The sequence below is a fragment of the Eschrichtius robustus genome, chromosome 15 (assembly GCF_028021215.1).
Source record: "Eschrichtius robustus isolate mEscRob2 chromosome 15, mEscRob2.pri, whole genome shotgun sequence".
Lineage (NCBI taxonomy): Eukaryota > Metazoa > Chordata > Mammalia > Artiodactyla > Eschrichtiidae > Eschrichtius > Eschrichtius robustus.
Genome location: NC_090838.1, coordinates 89,725,539 through 89,745,147, shown reverse-complemented (window position 1 = coordinate 89,745,147; position 19,609 = coordinate 89,725,539). Strand labels below are relative to the sequence as shown.

Genomic DNA, 19,609 nt, shown 5'->3' with positions numbered 1-19,609 from the left:
GGATTTTCTATTTTCTTTTGAATGTGGATAAGGATGAGGGAGATCTGGGGTTGATCCTGGTTGCATTTCAGGGGGCTGTGTGGAGTAGGCCTTAGTCTTAAGAAAAAGGTGAGATGGACACAGGCACTCCTGGTGGTAGGAGGCTGCATTTCTGCTGACTGATCCTTTCCAGGTCCCAGATTTGACAGTTCTGTAATTCCACAGTGGACAGAGCCCAGCATAAATGTCACACGGATGAACTTGATCTCAGCTGTCCTATTTCTCAGTGGCACTGACCTAGTTTGAGTCATTTGCACACAATATCTTGGTAATCAAACCAACCTGCTCTTTCATTTAGCTAAATCATCATTTAGGAAATATAACCATTCTGCTTAAATTATTGGGGGCAATCAAATATTGCTGCAATACTTCTTTTTTTTTTTTTTCATGCAACAGCTATCTGGTTTTTTTTTGCTGTTTTTTTTTTTTTTTTTTGGCCATGTTTGGTCTTCGTTTCTGTGCGAGGGCCTTCTCTAGTTGGGGCAAGCGGGGGCCACTCTTCACCGCAGTGCGCGGGCCTCTCACTATCGTGGCCTCTCTTGTTGCGGAGCACAGGCTCCAGCCGCGCAGGCTCAGTAGTTGTGGCTCACGGGCCTAGTTGCTCCGCGGCATGTGGGATCTTCCCAGACCAGGGCTCGAACCCGTGTCCCCTGCATTGGCAGGCAGATTCTCAACCACTGCGCCACCAAGGAAGCCCGCTGCAATACTTTATCGTTCTTGTTCTAGGCTTGACTGTTCTTCTCTGACTTTTAACAAAAGCAATTAACATATTCTTTACTCTCCCCTGGGCAGCTTTGGGGTAAAAAAGGAGATATATCATTACTGTCACATTTGTAATAGGTATATACAATTATTACAGAAATAATACAAGAATAACAAGTATAATGAAACTTTCTAGTGTCCCAGCTGTGCCCCCTTCCATGAAATCATCTTGTCTAGGAAAATGTTCAGTGAAGGAGAAGCATCACGGTAAGCACAGAAGAACTGTAATTATCTCCTCAGTAATCTGACATTTCTGACTTTAATATGTTTGGTGTCATGGTTAAGGAAAAAAAAAAAAAAAGAATTCTGTTCTTGCTTGTTAGTAGCTCCTGAACCCTCCTAACTCTTCTTCAATTTTTTGGTACCATCCACAGGGGAGCAGTAGGGCAGAGTGGGCCATGCTGAGACATAAAAGGGTTGGAAGGAGAGTAAAATGGAGACAGGATGATTTGAGAAAGACATAAGTTCAAGGATGGATTCAAGTAATAATTCATATAATGGAATACTAGGTACCAATGAAAATGAATTAGCCATTGCACTGGAAGAACACAGACTAGTCATACAAACATCATGTTCATAATGTATGATTTCATCTGAGTAAGGGCCCAACAGATGAAACCAATCTCTGGTATTAGAAGTCAGCCAGAGAATACCTTTGGGGAAAGCAGAAGTAAATAGGAAGGGGCAACTGTTGGGGAAGCTTCCATTTCTTGACCTGGGTGTTCGTTTCCTGGCTGTATTCACTCTGTCATAACTAATTCAACTGTACAGTTATGATCTGTGTATTTTCTGTATGAGTGTTATACCTTTATAAAGTATTGAAAAGTTTAAAAAAAAGAGTGGAGTGCTGGCATAACTAGATAGTCACATGTAAAAGGATGAATTTTGACTCCCTACCTTACTCCATATACAAAAAATTAACTCAAAGTGGATCAAATATCTAACCTATGGCTTATATCGAACTGTTTAAATTATAGCTTAAAATTATAAAACTCTTAGAGGAAAATATAGATTTCAATCTTCATGACCTTCATCGACAATAGTTTCTTAGATATGATACCTAAAGCACAAGAAACCACCACCACCAACAAAAAGATAAATTGGATATCATCAAACCTAAAACTTTCCTATGTCAAAGGACATCATTAAGAAAGTGAAAAGACAACCCACAGAATGAGGAAAGTATTTGCAAATTATATATCTGATAAGGGTCTAGTATCTAGAAATCTTACAACTCAACAGCAAAAACATAAATAATCCAATTAAAAATGGGCAAAGGATTTGAATAGACAGTCTCTAAAGAAGACATACAAATTTGCCATGTGCCAATAAGCCCATGAAAAGCTCAACATCATTAGATATTAGGGAAATGGAAATCAAAACCACAATGAAATATCACTTCTTATCAACCAGAAAGGCTATAATAGACACACACACACAATCAGACAATAACAAGTGTTGGTGAGGATGTGGAGAAACTGGAATCTTCATACATTGCTGCTGGGAATGTAAAAATGATATCGCTGCTATGGAAAACAGTCTGGCAGTTTCTCAAAAATTTAAACACCAAGTTACCATTTGACCAAGCAATTCCACTCCTAGGTATACCCAAGAGAACTGAAAATATATCTCCACTCAAAAACTTGTATAGGAATGTTCACAGCTGCATTATTTAACAGCCAAAAAAGTGAAAATAGCCCAAATATCTGTCAACTGATAAACAGATAAGTGAAGTGGTATATCCTCACAATAGGATACTATTTGGCCATAAAAAGAAATGAAATACAGATACTTGCTAAAATAAGGATGCTAAGTGAAAGAAGCCAGAAACAAAAGACCACATATTGTATGATTCCATTTGTATGCGATACCCAGAACAGGCAAATCTATAGAGACAGAAAGTATTCAATAGATCAGTGGTTGCCGAGACTTGGAGGGAGGGTGGAAATGGGAAGTAACTGCCAGTGGGGTACAGGGTTTCTTTGGGGGATGATAAAATTAGATAGTGTCTATGGTTGCACAACCTGTGAGTATACTAAAAGTCAGAGAACTATAAACTTTAAAGCAGTGAATTTTATGCTATGTGAGTTACATCTCAATTAAAAAATGGATTTGATATTAAGTCAATTAATTATTTTTGATTAATTTTTTCCATGGTATTTTTTTTCCATGGTATTAATTTTTTCCTTCTACCTAAACTCTTTGGTAGAAGGCCAAAGCGTTTAGGGGCAGTGGCAGCAATGGATGGAGACACCAGTACTGTCTGATCCACTGGAAAATGAATACCTGGGCATGGCAGGGCTATACGAAAAGGCTTGCTCCAGACATTTTTAATCAAGATGCTCCCATTGTTAGTGCCGCCCTGCTTGGGTTGGGTGCGACCTGTGAGTCTGCTCTGGATTCCCTCCTCTGGCTGAGAAAGCAATTTGGGAGGTGAGTGTCCCGTCCCAAACCTGCTGGAGATAGGGTTTTTCTAGAGGGTGGAGTGCCTTGGAAAGAGGAAACCTATGACGGAGGAGATCGGGTTTGCTGGGGAGAGAGAACCAAGCAGGAAGACCACCTTGATGAAGTCACTGCCAAATGGAAATGGCAGGAACGGAGTAAAAACGGAGAGAAGCGTCACCATTACCGTTGTGTTTCTGCAGGAATCCGATGACCTTCTCCAGCACGGTGGTCTTGTCCATCTTCCGCGTGTTGCCAGGCAGCATGGAGCTGAGCTCTTTGATGAGAACATTGAACTGGTCCCGACGTTTCTTCTCAGACTTGTTTCGAGAAGCTCTGTCAACGCAAAATACACAGGTTACTGGAACATTCCACTTCTGGAAGCCTTCCTTATGGGACGGAGGCACTTTCGGTCAGAGTGTGTTCTGCTGAGATCATCTAATCAAAACTTTTCAAGGAAAGAAACGTGCGCCATATTTCCGAGCTGAGTAATGGGGACAGAAAAAATGTTACGCTAGGCTCCCGGCCACAAAGAGAGACAGTATCAGTGAGTCCTGACTCAGATGCAGAATCTTACAGATCGGCTCTGTAGCCAGATGCTCTGACTCCAGAGAACAAACGACATGCTGATTATCAAGATAAACAGCCCCGAGGGGTTTGCTCTGACAGTCTGTCCTCAGGCCCAAACCAGGTCCCCTCCAACCCAGAGCACCTAGCCCCTGATGCCAAGTCACGAGGGATAGCCAGGCATCCTGAGTGTCCAGTAGAGAGCCAGTGCCACCCAGGGGCACATGTCCTGCCCACTGCCCCAGAGCTCATCATCCTGCTGGGGAGTCCAGGCTCACCCCACACAAAACCATCCACAAGCCACGCATGGTCCACAGCCAATGTGACAGGGACTGCACGTGACTGTCAAGCTGCTAAATGTGGCTGAACCCTTTTAAAAATGACATGGTGGAAACTTCAGTGCATGTTACTAAGTGAAAGAGCTAATCTGCAAAGACTCCACACTCGAGGACTCCAACTCTATGACGTTCTGGAAAAGACGAAACTATGGCGACAGTAAAAAGATCAGTGGCTGCCAAGGGCTGAGGTGGTGGGGGAATGAACAGGTGGACACAGAGGATATTTAGGGCTGTGAAACTACTCTATATGATACTATAATGGCAGATGCGTGTCATATATTTGGCCAAACCCAGAGAATGTACAACCCCAAGAGTGAACCCTAAATTAGACTACGGTCTTTGGGGGACAATGATGTGTCAGTGTAGCCTAATCAGTTGCAGCAAATGGACCAGTCTTGCTGGTGGGGTGTTCGTAATCGGGGAGGCTGTGCATATATAGCGACAGAGAGCATATGGAAAATCTCTGTACCTTCCACTCAATTTTGCTGGGAACTTAACACTGCTCTAAAAATAGAGTTTATTTTTTTTAAAAAATGACATACTACACTGCACGCCTACAGAAGAGATCAAAGTGGAGCTGCTCAGTTTGAGGGGAGGGGATCTGCCCTGAGCCACTGAGGCACTGAGGAAGCCTAGGATCCCAGGAACTCGGATAGGAAATCGCGGCTGCAGGGGCTGCTCTACTAGACAAGGGACCACCCCGCTCCCCATAGCCTGAAGAAGTCTGAGAAGCTGTGGCACCCCAGAGGCCTTGATCCTTAGACACACCACAGGCCAGGCGCTCCTCCACAGCCAGCTTGCTCAAAGCTGATCCAGGGCCGGCAAAGCTGACCCACCCCTCCCAAATTCACCCCAGATGGATTCGTTCCAGAAAGTCAGCTCACCGAGTGAGAACAAGGGCCACAGCTGCAGGGTCCATTGAACTTGCTGGTCCGGGCCCCCTGGGGCCCGGGGTCAAGGTGCCTGGAGCAGCAAATCACCCACCAGGAGGCCACTGGCCAACGCGTGGTCAGGACAGGATGCTGGTGGCTTGTGACAACGCAGCAGGTTCCCCTCAGAGGGATTCACCTCCCCTAGGGTAGGTACCAATATCCACAGGTGTCAGTATCACCATAGATTCACCTTCCCCAAACAGCCCTTAGAAAGAGCGGCACACACCCCAAACACCCTTTCCCTTGATGCTGTGATGGCCACAACAATTCCGCTTGTCACTGCCTAATTGCACACGACCTGTCTTGGTTTCAACCCACCCGTTTACAAGTCACCTTTTGCTGATTTTGTCTCAGTTTGGGGGGTTTCCTGATAACATCTGAGATAATTCTTCAAGGCTCACCTAAAGCGCGTGGTAGCTACCCTTACCTAAGGGTCTCTTCCTTTTCCTGACTTTTCCCTCCTTCCCCTCTCTCCTTGGATTTTTGGGAGGACCTGAAATCCTCAAGGCGTTTCTACAAAGGCCTCATTCCTAGGCCAGTCACCATCCTCAAGTACACTCTCTCCCAATCTCTCCCACAGTCTGACTGCAGGTGTAGCAGTAAGATGCCGAGGTGCCTTTGTGCTAGTCCAAGGTAAAAAGCATACTGTTCAAACACATGGGAGAGAAGAAAGGAAACTTTTAACTTTCTGAGTGACTGTCTATGCATTATAAATAATTTTTTGGCCTAGATTTGAAGAGTGACATGCAACCTCCTTAGTCAGAAAAAGCTCTGTTCCTGTCCTAGTTTGCCCATTATAAATTATTGGTGAGCAGATAACACCCAGCTCATTATGACTCTGTTCTCTTCTTCAGTGGGTATAACGGCAATGAACACAGCCTGGCAGAGACAATGATGAAGGCTTGTATCATTAGTGACAGGAACACAAGCTTGCTTCTGTCGCCTCCGCCTGGGACACACGATGGTGCCCACTGGAAATTGGTCAGTGTCAGCTGAATCCACAGCTCTGAGCCAAGAAGGGAAAAAAAAAAAAGCCTTAAATGACCTTATTTCTGATAAGGAGGTCTGCTCGGCAGGCCCCGAGACCACCATGCCTAAGGCACTGGGAAAACAGGTTGAAAGACACTTAAACAATCAGTCTTTGGGTTTGTTTTTTCCTTTAAGGCATTATTTATGTTCAGTGAAACTCATCCATTTTATGTGTGTAGTTTGATGAATCTTGGTAACTGTGGAACCACCACCAAAATTGAGCTGTAAAATAGCTCCTCCATCCTAAAAGGTTTTCTCCTGCATCTTTGTTTGCTGTTGATCTCCCCTGGACCACAGCCCCGGGAAACCACTGGTCTGCTGTCACTGTAGCTTTGCCTTTTCGAGGATTTCATATAAATGGAATCAGATAGCACAGAGTCTTTGACTTTTATTTAGCATAAAGTTTCGGCGATTCAACCATGCTGTTGCATATATTAATACTTCATTCCTTTTGACTGCTGACTGGTATTCAACTGGGTTGTTTCTACTTTGGGGGTATTAAGAATAATGCTGTTCTTATTATACAACAATATTATAGCCAATTTTGTGGAATAATTATAAATGGAAAGTAACCTTTAAAATTTGTATAAAAAATGAAAAATAAAGAATAACACTGCTCTGAGTATTCATTTCCTTGTCTTTGTGTAGACACAGGGGTAAATACAAAGGTATGAAACTGCTGGGTCTTATCATAAGAGTATGTTTAACATTGTAGGATAGTACCGTACAGTTATACAAAATGGCTGTCCTGTTTCTGCATTTCCACCTGCAACGTATGAGAGTTCCTGTTGCTCCACATCCTTGCAAACACTTGGCATTGTCAGTCTTTCTTCACTTTAGCCGCTGTAGCGTTATCTCATTGTGGTTTTAACTGGCATTTTTCTCATGATGAGTGATGTCAGCATCTTTTCACATGCTTAACCCTCTTTCGTATATCTTCTTTTGTGAAGTGTCTGTTCAAATCTTCTGCCCATTTTTCAATTGGGTTGTTTGTCTTCTTTTTATTGAGTTTAAGAGAGAGAAAAAAAGAGGGAGGAGGTCTAGGAGGAAGGGAAGGGGTGTGTGTGTGTGTGTTTTAAACATACATTGATACAAGCCTCAGCCTTTGACTTTGAATGCAGGGCTCAAAGAGCCCCAGGTTATCTTTTCTGATGTCTCCCACGGGACATTGGTGACATAGATAACACTTGCTGGGCACTTACTATGTAATAGCACTATTTTAAGTGCCCTACATGTATTCATTCCTTTAATCCTGACAATGACCCTTGAAGGTAGGTACTGTTATCATTCCCATTTCACAGGTGAAGCTGAGGCACTGAGAGGCTGTATAACTCCCGACGTCACAGGACTAGGAAGTGGTGGAGAAGGCCAACTCAGGTGCCCATGCTATGAGGCACTGCACTCTCCCACCTCCTTCTACAACTCCCTCTAAAACTCCCTCATTCTCTCCACATCTGTAACCCCTGGAAGCCCCGGTTCTGTTCTCCATCATTGTGTTCTCTTTTTGAGAATGTCATATAAACAGAATCAGACAGCATGAAACCTTTTGAGCTGGCTTCTACCCAGCACGATGCCTTTGAGGTTCGTCCAAGTTGCTGCACCTACCAACACCTTCCCCTTCTCATTGCTGAGTAGTTTTCTATTGCATGGATGTTAACACAGCTGGCTTATCCATTCACCTGCTGAAGGAGATTTCGGTTGTTTCCCATTTTCGTTCATAAGCAGAGATGCCGTAAACATTTGTGTACAGGTTTTTGTGCGAACATAAGTGGTCAGCTCTCTGAAGTAGGTAACCTGGGAGTAGGATGGCTGGATCACGTGGAAAGTGTATGTTTAACTTTCTAAGAAACCGCCAGACTGTTTTCCAGGGTGGCGGTACCATTTTATCTCTTGCTAGCAATGTAGGAGTGATCCAGATGTTCCACATCCTCAAGGGGAGTTAGTATTGTCAGTACTTTTTATTTTAGCTCATCTAAGAGATGTGCAGTGCTATCTCATTGGGCTTTCATTTGCACTTTTCTAATCGCTAATGATGTTGAACATCTTTTCATGTACTTTTATGCCATCTGTATATCCTCTTTGGTGAAGCATCCGTTCATGCCCTTTGGCATTTTAAAATGGGGCTGTTTGTTTCCTTACTGTTGAGGTTTGAGAGTTCGTTATATATTCTGATACAATCCTTTGTCAGACATGTGATTTGTTATTTTTCCAGCTTGCCTTTTCATTCTCTTAATAAGTGTCTTTCACAGAGTAAAAGTTTTAAATTTTGATGAAGCCCAAGTTAACCATTTTTTGCTTTTTATGGATTGTGCTTTGGTGTCAGATCTAAGAACCCTTGGCCTAACCTCAGGCCACGAAGATTTTCTCCTGTGTTTTCTTCTAAGAGTTTTACACATTTTACCTTTAGACTTATGATCCATTTTGAGTTATTTTTATAACATGTAAGGTTTAGGTGAAAATTTGTTTGCATATGGTTGTCCAGTTGTTCCAACTCCACTTTTTTGAAATGACATTTCTACACTGAATTACCTTTGCACCTTTGTAAAAAATCAATTGGTCAACTTTATGTGATTCAGTTTCTAGATTATCTATTCTCTGTTTGTTCCAGGGATATGTGGAGCTTTCCCTCCACCAGTACCATACTGTGCAATTACTGTAGTTTTATAGTAAGTCTTAAAATTAATAATGTGATTCCTCCAACTTTATTCTTCTTTTTCAAAATTATTTTGATCATTCTAGTGCCTATGCCTTTCCATTAAATTTAAAAAAAATTATTTTTTATTGGAGTATGGTTGATTTCCAATGTTGTGTTAGTTTCAGGTGTACAGCAAAGTGATTCAGTTATACATATACATATATCTATTCTCTTTCAGATTCTTTTCCCATATAGGATATTGCAGAGTAATGAGTAGGGTTCCCTATGCTATATAATAGGTCCATGTTGATTATCTATTTTATATATAGGAGTGTGTATATGTTAATCCCAATCTCCCAATTTATCCCTCCCCTCCACCTTTCCCCTTTGGTAACCATAAATTTGTTTTCTAAGTCTGTGAGTCTGTTTCTATTTTGTAAATAAGTTCATTTGTATCATTTTTTTCCAGTTTCCACATATAAGTGATATTATATTGTCTCTCTCTGTCTGACTTACTTCACTTGGTATGATCATCTCTAGGTCCATCCATGTTGCTGCAAATGGCATTATTTCATTCTTTTTTAATTTGACCATTCTGGTGCCTATGCCTTTCCATTACATTTTACAAGTAACTTGTCTTTATCTACAAAGAGTTCTGCTGGGATTTTGATTGGAATTCTTTTAAATCTATGGACCAATTTGGGGAAAATTGATATCTTTACTCTGTTGAGTCTTCCAATACATAAATACAATGTCTTTCCATTTACTGAGGTCTTCATTAATTTCTGTTATGAGCATTTTGCAGTTTTTACATACATATTTCATACATGTTTTATTAGATTTATACCTAAGTATTTCATTTTTGGGGATTGATTATAAATTATGTTTTTAGTATCAGTTTCTAATAGTTTTCATAGCTAACCTATAGAAAGATGATTGATTTGTGTGTTTTAACTTTGTATCCTGTAACCTTGCTAAATTCACTTATTAGTTATAGGAGCTTTTTTTTTTTTTTTGGTAAGTCTCTCAGGATGTTCTATATACACAATCATGTCATCTGTGAATAAGGAAAGTGTTGTTTCTTTTTTTCCCAATCAATATGCCTTTGATTTCTTTTACTGTCTCATTACTCTGGCTAGAACTAGCAGCACGATGTTGAATAAAAGTCATGAGAGCAGACACTTTTACCTTGTTTACCATTTTAGGGGGAAAACATTCAGTCTTTTGCCATTAAGTATATTAGCCATAGGTTTTATGCAAATGCCCTTATGCCTTTTATGTAAATGCATAAATAGGAGGAAATTCCCTCCTACTCCTAGTTTGCTGAGAGTTTATATCATGAATAGAAGTCAAATTTTGTCAAATTCCTTTTCTGCATCATTTAATATAATCATGTGGTTTGGTTTTTCTTCCACAGCTTTCAAACTTGGTGGGTTACACTGATACACTGATTGGTTTTCAAATATTGAATAGCCTTATTTCCCCTGGATAAAACTCTGCTTGGTCATGATGTATTTGATAGGCAGATAGATAGATATAGACAGACAGATGGATGGATATGATTTGCTACTGTTTGGTTGAGGATTTCTGCATCTATGTTCATGAAGAATATTGGTCCATAGTTTTCTTTTCTTGTACTGTCTTTTTCTGGGTAATGCTGGTCTCACAAAATAAGTTGGGAAGTATTTCCTCCTCTGGAGGAGACTGTGTAAAATTGGTGACATTTCTTCTTTTAATGATTGACAGAATTCATCAGTGGAACCATCTGGGTATGGAGATTTCTTTTTCACAAGATTTTAAACTACAAATTCAATTTCCTTATTAGTTATAGGATTCTAGGCTTTCTATTTCTTCTTGTATGAGTTTTGGTGGTTTATAGTTTTTGAGTAATTGGTTCCTCCCATCTAAGTTGTTGTACTTATATAGGTCCCGTTGTTCAAAGAATTCCCTTATGGTCCTTTTAATGTCTAAAGGGTGGTGCAGTGACATCTCCTTTATAAAATTCCTGCTGTTGGTAATTTATGTCTTCTTTTTTTGTCATTCTTGCCATAGGCTTACCAATTTTACTGATTTTTTAAAAATCACCTTTTGGTTTCACTGATTTTTCTCTATTATTTTTGTTTTTACTCTTATTGATTTCTGCTCTTATATCTATAATTTCCATTCTTCTTGTTTTGAGCTTACTTTGCTCTTTCATTTCTAGTTTCTTACAGTGGAAGCTTAAGTTCTTGACTTAAGACCTTTTCTCTTTTCTATTATGAACATTTAATGCTATAGCTTTCCCTCTAAGCACTGCTTTAGAGGCAACCCACAGATTTTGCTATGTTATAATTTTACCCTCGTTCAGTTCAAAATAGTTTCTAATATTCCTTGAGACTTCCTCTTTGACCCTTGGATTACTTAGAAATGTACTGTGAAAAAAGTGCTATCTTCCCCCCCCCCCCACTATATTTCTGTTTCTAATTTAATTTCAGTTCATTAGACTTTTTTACATTTGTTTTGTGAAGCAGGATTTGATTTATCTTATTGAACGTTCAACGTGTACTTGAAAATAATGTGTATTCTGCTACTGTTGGGTGGAGTTTTCTACAAATGTCAAGCATATCTTTTTGGTTGATAGTATTTTTAAATTCTTCTATATCCTTACTGAATTTCTATCTACTAGTTCTATTACTGAGAAAGGCATATTAAATTCTTGTCACAGTTCTTTAGGTTGTGCTTTATGTATTTCGAAGCCCTGTTGTTAGGTGTATACACATATAGAATTGTTATGTGTTCTTAGTATACTGACTCTTTATCATTATGTAATATCACTCTTTATTCCTGGCAATTTTCTTTGCTATGAAGTACACTTTATTTTATAGTATTTTACAGCCACTCTGGCTTTCTTTTAATTAATTTATGTGGTATATCATTTTCCATAGTTTTACTTTTAACCTATCTATATCATCATATATAAAGGGAATGTCATGTCATTTAAAAAAATCCATTCTGAAGATCTGGCTTTTAGTTGGCATGTTTAGGCCATTGCATTTAATGTAATTATTTATATGTTTGGATTTAGGTATACCATCTTACCATCTGTTTTCTGTTTTTTCACTTTTTGTTTGTTCATTTGTTTTTTTGTTGTTCCTGTTTCTCCTTTCCTGCCTTCTTTTGGGTTTATTCCATTTTAATTTATCTAACCCATGCAGCTACGGTCAATTAATCTTTGACAAAGGAGGCAAGAATATACAATGGGAAAAAACATTCTCTTCAGCAAGTAGTGCTGGGAAAGTTGGACAGCCGCGTTTAAATCAATGAAGTTAGAACAAACCCTCACACCATACACAAAAATAAACTCAAAATGGCTTAAAGACTTAAACATAAGACATGACACCATAAAACTCCTAGAAGAGATCATAGGCAAAACATTCTCTGACATAAATCATACTAATGTTTTCTTAGGTCAGTCTCCCAAGGCAATAGAAATAAAAACAAAAACAAATGGAACCTAATCAAACTTACAAGTTTTTGCACAGCAAAGGAACCATAAACAAGATGAAAAGACAACCTACGGAATGGGAGAAAATATTTGCAAGTGATGCAACTGACAAGGGCTTAATTTCCAAAATATACAAACAGCTCATACAACTCAACAACAAAAAAACAAACAACCCAATCAAAAAATAGGCAGAAGACCTAAATAGACATTTCTCCAAAGAAGAAATACAGGTGGCCAATAGGCACATGAAAGATGCTCAACATCACTAATTATTAGAGAAATGCAAATCAAAGCCACAAGGGACCACCTCATACCAGTCAGAATGGCCATCATCAAAAAGTCTACAAATAACAAATACTGGAGAAGGTGTGGAGTAAAGGGAACCCTCCTACACTGTTGGTGGGAATATAAGTTGGTGCAGCCACTGTGGAAAACAGTATGGAGGTTCCTCAGAAAACTAAAAATAGAATTACCATATGATCCAGCAATCCCACTCGTGGGCATATACCCTGAAAAAACTATAATTCAAAATGATACATGCACCCCTATGTTCATAGCAGCACTATTCACAATAGCTAAGACATGGAAACAACCTAAATGTCCATTGACAGATGAATGGTTAAAGAAGATGTGGTACATATATACAATGGAATACTACTCAGCCATAAAAAAAGAATGAAATAATGCCATTCGCAGCAACATGGATGCAATTAGAGATTATCATACTAAGTGAAGTAAGTCAGACAAATACCATATGATACCACTTATATGGGAAATCTAAAATATGACACAAATGAACCTATCTGTGAAACAGAAACAAACTCCTAGACACAGAGAACAGAGTGGTGGTTGCCAAGGGGGAAGGTGTTGGGAGAGGGATGGCTGGAGTTAGCAGATGTAAGCTTTTACATATATGATGGATAAACAACAAGGTCCTACTGTGTAGCACAGGCAATTATATACAATATCCTATGATAAACCATAATGGAAAAGAATATTAAAAAAAGGAATGTATATATATGTATAACTGAGTCACTTTGCTGTACAGCAGTAATTAACACAACATTGTAAATCAACTATACCTCAATTAAAAAAATAAATATCCACTGTGTTTTTATTTACTATATTTCTTTGTGTAGTTTTTAGTAATTAAGGATTATAATAGAAAAACATCTTTTCAGGGCCTACTTAGAATATTTTGCTATTTCAAGTGGAATGTGGAAACTTTACTCCTAATAGTTTCCTTTACCCTCCCCGTCTTTATGTTGTAGTTATGTTACATACACTGAATCAGATCTACATACGCTGAATCAGATCTACACACGCTGAATCAGATCTACATACACTGAATCAGATCAGACTACTTTTTTCCCCAAGTGTCAGACTACCTATTAATATTATATTTAGGCAGATATTTACCATTTCTGTTACTCTTCCTATTTCATATCCCAAGTTTCCATCTGGTATCATTGCCTTTCTGTTAAAAAAAAAATCCTTTAGCAATTCTTTCAGAGCAAGTCTCTTGATAAGAAGCTTTCTTAGGTTTCCTGCATTTGAGAATATCTTCATTTATCTTCATTTCTGAAGGATATTTTCACTGGATATAGAATTCTGGGCTAATGGTTCTTTTCTTTTGACATTTAAAAAATATCCTGCCACTACTAGAAGGCTCCCATGGTTTCTGGTGAGAAATCCATGGTGCGACGGAGGAGCTTCAAGATGGTGGAAGAGTAAGACGCGGAGATCACCTTCCTCCCCACAAATACATCAGAAATACATCTACATGTGGAACAACTCCCACAGAACACCTACTGAACGCTGGCAGAAGACCTCAGACTTCCCAAAAGGCAAGAAACTCCCCACGTACTTGGGTAGGGCAAAAGAAAAAAGAAAAAACAGAGACAAAAGAATAGGGACGGGACCTGCACCAGTGGGAGGGAGCCGTGAAGGAGGAAAGGTTTCCACACACTAGGAAGCCCCTTCGCGGGCGGAGACTGCGGGTGGCCGTGGGGGAAGCTTCGGAGCCACGGAGGAGAGTGCAGCCACAGGGGTGCGGAGGGCAAAGCGGAGAGATTCCCACACGGAGGATCAGTGCTGAGTGGCACTCACCAGCCCGAGAGGCTTGTCTGCTCAGCCGCCGGGGGCGGGCGGGGGCTGGAGCTGAGGCTCAGGCTTCGGGCGGATCGCAGGGAGAGGACTGGGGTTGGCGGCGTGAACACAGCCTGAAGGGGCTAGTGCGCCACAGCTAGCCGGGAGGGAGTCCGGGAAAAGTCTACAGCTGCCGAAGGGGAAAGAGACTTTTTCTTGCCTCTTTGTTTCTTGGTGCGCGAGGAGAGGGGATTAAGAGCGCCGCTTAAAGAAGCTCCAGAGACGGCGCGAGCCGCGGCCATCAGCGCGGACCCCAGAGACGGGCATGAGACGCTAAGGCTGCTGCTGCCGCCACCAAGAAGCCTGTGTGCGAGCACAGGTCACTCTCCACACTGCCCCTCCCGGGAGCCTGTGCAGCCCGCCACCGCCAGGCTCCCGTGATCCGGGGACAAGTTCCCCGGGAGAACACACGGTGCACCTCAGGCTGCTGCAACGTCACGCCGGCCTCTGACGCCGCAGGCTCGCCCCGCCTCCTCTGTACCCCTCCCTCCCCGCGGCCTGGGTGAGCCAGAGCCCCCGAAGCAGCTGCTCCTTTAACCCCGTCCTGTCTGGGCGGGAACAGACGCCCTCAGGCGACCTACACACAGAGGCGGGGCCAAATCCAAAGCTGAACCCCGGGAGCTGTGCGAACAAAGAAGAGAAAGGGAAATCTCTCCCAGCGGCCTCAGGAGCAGCAGATTAAATCTCCACCATCAACTTGATGTACCTGCATCTGTGGAATACCTGAATAGACAACAAATCATCCCAAACTGAGGAGGTGGACTTTGGGAGCAACGATATATATATATTTTTCCCTTTTTCTCTTTTTGTGAGTGTGTATGCTTCTGTGTGTGATTTTGTCTGTATCGCTTTGCTTTTACCATTTGTCCTAGGGTTCTGTCTGTCCTTTTTTTTTTACTTAAAAAATTTTATTTTCTTAATATTTTTTACTTTAATAACTTTATTTTATTTTATTTTACTTTGTTTTATTTTCTTCTTTCTTTTTTTTCTCCCTTTTATTCTGAGCCATGTGGAGGACAGGTTCTTGGTGCTCCAGCCAGGCGTGAGGGCTAAAACTGAGGTGGGAGAGCCAAGTTCAGGACACTGGTCCACAAGAGACCTCCCAGCTCCATGTAATATCAAATGGCAAAAATCTCCCAGAGATCTCCATCTCAGTGCCAAAACCCAGCTCCACTCACCGACCAGCAAGCTACAGTGCAGGACACCCTATGCCAAACAACTAGCAGGACAGGAACACAATCCCACCCATTAGCAGAGAGGCTGCCTAAAATCATAATAAGGCCACAGACACTCCAAAACACACCACCAGACGTGGACCTTCCCACCAGAAAGACAAGATCCAGCCTCATCCACCAGGAAGCCTACACAACCCACTGAAACAACCTTAGCCACTGGGGACAGACACCAAAAACAATGGAAACTACAAACCTGCAGCCTGCGAAAAAGAGACCCCAAACACAGTAAGTTAAGCAAAATGAGAAGACAGAGAAACACACAGCAGATGAAGGAGCAAGGCAAAAAACCACCAAACCTAACAAATGAAGAGGAAATAGGCAGTCTACCTGAAAAAGAATTCAGAATAATGATAGTAAAGATGATCCAAAATCTTGGAAACAGAATGGAGAAAATACAAGAAACATTTAACAAGGACCTAGAAGAACTAAAGAGCAAACAAACAGTGATGAACAACACAATAAATGAAATTAAAATTTCTCTAGAAGGGATCTATAGCAGAATAACTGAGGCAGAAGAACGGATAAGTGACCTGGAAGATAAAATAGTGGAAATAACTACTGCAGAGCAGAATAAAGAAAAAAGAATGAAAAGAATTGAGGACAGTCTCAGAGACCTCTGGGACAACATTAAACACACCAACATTCCAATTATAGGGGTCCCAGAAGAAGAAGAGAAAAAGAAAGGGACTGAGAAAATATTTGAAGAGGTTATAATTGAAAACTTCCCTAATATGGGAAAGGAAATAGTTAATCAAGTCCAGGAAGCACAGAGTCCCATACAGGATAAATCCAAGGAGAAACACGCCAAGACACATATTAATCTAACTATCAAAAATTAAATACAAAGAAAAACATTAAAAGCAGCAAGGGAAAAACAACAAATAACACATAAGGGAATCCCCAGAAGGTTAACAGCTGAACTTTCAGCAGAAACTCTGCAAGCCAGAAGGAAGTGGCAGGACATACTTAAAGTGATGAAGGAGAAAAACCTACAACCAAGATTACTCTATCCAGCAAGGATCTCATTCAGATTTGACAGAGAAATTAAAAGCTTTACAGACAAGCAAAAGCTAAGAGAATTCAGCACCACCAAACCAGCTTTACAACAAATGCTAAAGGAACTTCTCTAGGCAGGAAACACAAGAGAAGGAAAACACCTACAATAATGAATGCAAAACAATTAAGAAAATGGTAATAGGAACATACATATCGATAACTATCTTAAATGTAAATGCATTAAATGCTCCAACCAAAAGACACAGACTGGCTGAATGGATACAAAAACAAGACCCGTATATATGCTGTCTACAAGAGACCCACTTCAGACCTAGGGACACATACAGACTGAAAGTAAGGGGATGGAAAAAGATATTCCATGCAAATGGAAATCAAAAGAAAGCTGGAGTAGCAATTCTCATATCAGATAAAATAGACTTTAAAACAAAGACTATTACAAGAGACAAAGAAGGACACTACATAATGATCAAGGGATCAATCCAAGAAGAAGATATAACAGTTGTAAATATTTACGCACCCAACATAGGAGCACCTCAATACATAAGGCAAATACTAACAGCAATAAAAGGGGAAATTGACAGTAACACAATCGTAGTAGGTGACTTTAACACCCCACTTTCACCAATGGACAGATCATCCAAAATGAAAATAAATAAGGAAACACAAGCTTTAAATAATACATTAAACAAGATGGACTTAATTGATATTTATAGAACATTCCATTCAAAAACAACAGAATACAAATTCTTCTCCAGTGCTCATGGAACATTCTCCAGGAGAGATCATATCTTGGGTCACAAATCAGGCCTTGGTAAATTTAAGAAAATTGAAATCGTATCAAGTATCTTTTCCGACCACAATGCTAGGAGACTAGATATCAATTACAGGAAAAAAACTGTAAGAAATACAAACACATGGAGGCTAAACAACACACTACTTAATAACCAAGAGATCACTGAAGAAGTCAAAGAGGAAATCAAAAAATACCTAGAAACAAATGACAATGAAAACACGACGACCCAAAACCTATGGGATGCAGCAAAAGCAGTTCTAAGAGGGAAGTTTACAGCAACACAGTCCTACCTCAAGAAACAAGAAACATCTCAAATAAACAACCTAACCTAACCTTACACCTAAAGAAATTAGAGAAAGAAGAACAAAAAACCCCCAAAGTTAGCAGAAGGAAAGAAAACATAAAGATCAGATCAGAAATAAATGAAAAAGAAATGAAGGAAACGATAGCAAAGATCAATAAAACTAAAAGCTGGTTCTTTGAGAAGATAAACAAAATTGATAAACCATTAGCCAGACTCATCAAGAAAAAAAGGGAGAAGACTCAAAGCAATAAAATTAGAAATGAAAAAGGAGAAGTAACAACTGACACTGCGGAAATACAAAGGATCATGAGAGATTACTACAAGCAACTCTATGCCAATAAAATGGACAACCTGGAAGAAATGGACAAATTCTTAGAACTGCACAACCTTCCGAGACTGAACCAGGAAGAAATAGAAAATATGAACACACCAATCACAAGCACTGAAATTGAAACTGTGATTAAAAATCTTACAACAAACAAAAGCCCAGGACCAGATGGCTTCACAGGCGAATTCTATCAAACATTTAGAGAACAGCTAACACCTATCCTTCTCAAACTCTTCCAAAATATTGCAGAGGGAGGAACACTCCCAAACTCATTCTACGAGGCCACCATCACTCTGCTACCAAAACCAGACAAAGATGTCACAAAGAAAGAACACTACAGGCCAATATCACTGATGAACATAGATGCAAAAATCCTCAACAAAATACTAGCAAACAGAATCCAACAGCACATTAAAAGGATCATACACTATGATCAAGTGGGGTTTATCCCAGGAATGCAAGGATTCTTCAATATACGCAAATCAATCAACGTGATACACCATATTAACAAATTGAAGGAGAAAAACCATATGATTATCTTAATAAATGCAGAGAAAGCTTTCAATAAAATTCAACACCCATTTATGATAAAAACCCTCCAGAAAGTAGGCATAGAGGGAACTTTCCTCAACATAATAAAGGCCATATATGAAAACCCACAGCCAACATCGTCCTCAATGGTGAAAAACTCAAACCATTTCCACTAAGATCAGGAACAAGACAAGGTTGCCCACTCTCACCATTATTATTCAACATAGTTTTGGAAGTTTTAGCCACAGCAATCAGAGAAGTAAAAGAAATAAAAGGAATCCAAATTGGAAAAGAAGTAAAGCTGTCACTGTTTGCAGATGGCATGATACTATACATAGAGAATCCTAAACATGCTACCAGAAAACTACTAGAGCTAATCAATGAATTTGGTAAAGTAGCAAGATACAAAATTAATGCACAGAAATCTCTTGCATCCCTATATACTAATGATGAAAAATCTGAAAGTGAAATTAAGAAAACACTCCCATTTACCACTGCAACAAAATGAATAAAATACCTAGGAATAAACCTACCTAATGAGACAAAAGACCTGTATGCAGAAAATTTTAACACACTGATGAAAGAAATTAAAGATGATACAAATAGATGGAGAGATAAACCATGTTCTTGGATTGGAAGAATCAACATTGTGAAAATGACTATACTACCCAAAGCAATCTACAGATTCAATGCAATCCCTATCAAACTACCACTGGCATTTTTCACAGAACTAGAACAAAACAATTCACAATTTGTATGGAAACACAAAAGACCCCAAATAGCCAAAGCAATCTTGAGAAAGAAAAACGGAGCTGGAGGAATCAGACTCCCTGACTTCAGACTATACTACAAAGCTACAGTAATCAAGACAGTATGGTACTGGCACAAAAACAGAAATATAGATCAATGGAACAGGATAGAAAGCCCAGAGATAAACCCACACACATATGGTGACATTATCTTTGATAAAGGAGGCAAGAATATACAGTGGAGAAAAGACAGCCTCTTCAATAAGCGGTGCTGGG

The 19,609-nt window shown here is 40.0% G+C and overlaps 1 protein-coding gene across 4 annotated transcripts in view; it reads right to left on the bottom strand.

The window, feature by feature from the left end:
* NPAS2 (neuronal PAS domain protein 2) overlaps positions 1-19,609 on the bottom strand; it is a 188,857-nt gene that overhangs the window by 68,499 nt on the left and 100,749 nt on the right. For all 4 annotated transcript variants that reach the window (XM_068564274.1, XM_068564272.1, XM_068564273.1 and 1 more), the window contains exon 3: positions 3,431-3,579. In XM_068564274.1, the coding sequence (XP_068420375.1) occupies positions 3,431-3,579 (149 nt within the window). The remainder of the gene's footprint in view (positions 1-3,430; positions 3,580-19,609) is intronic.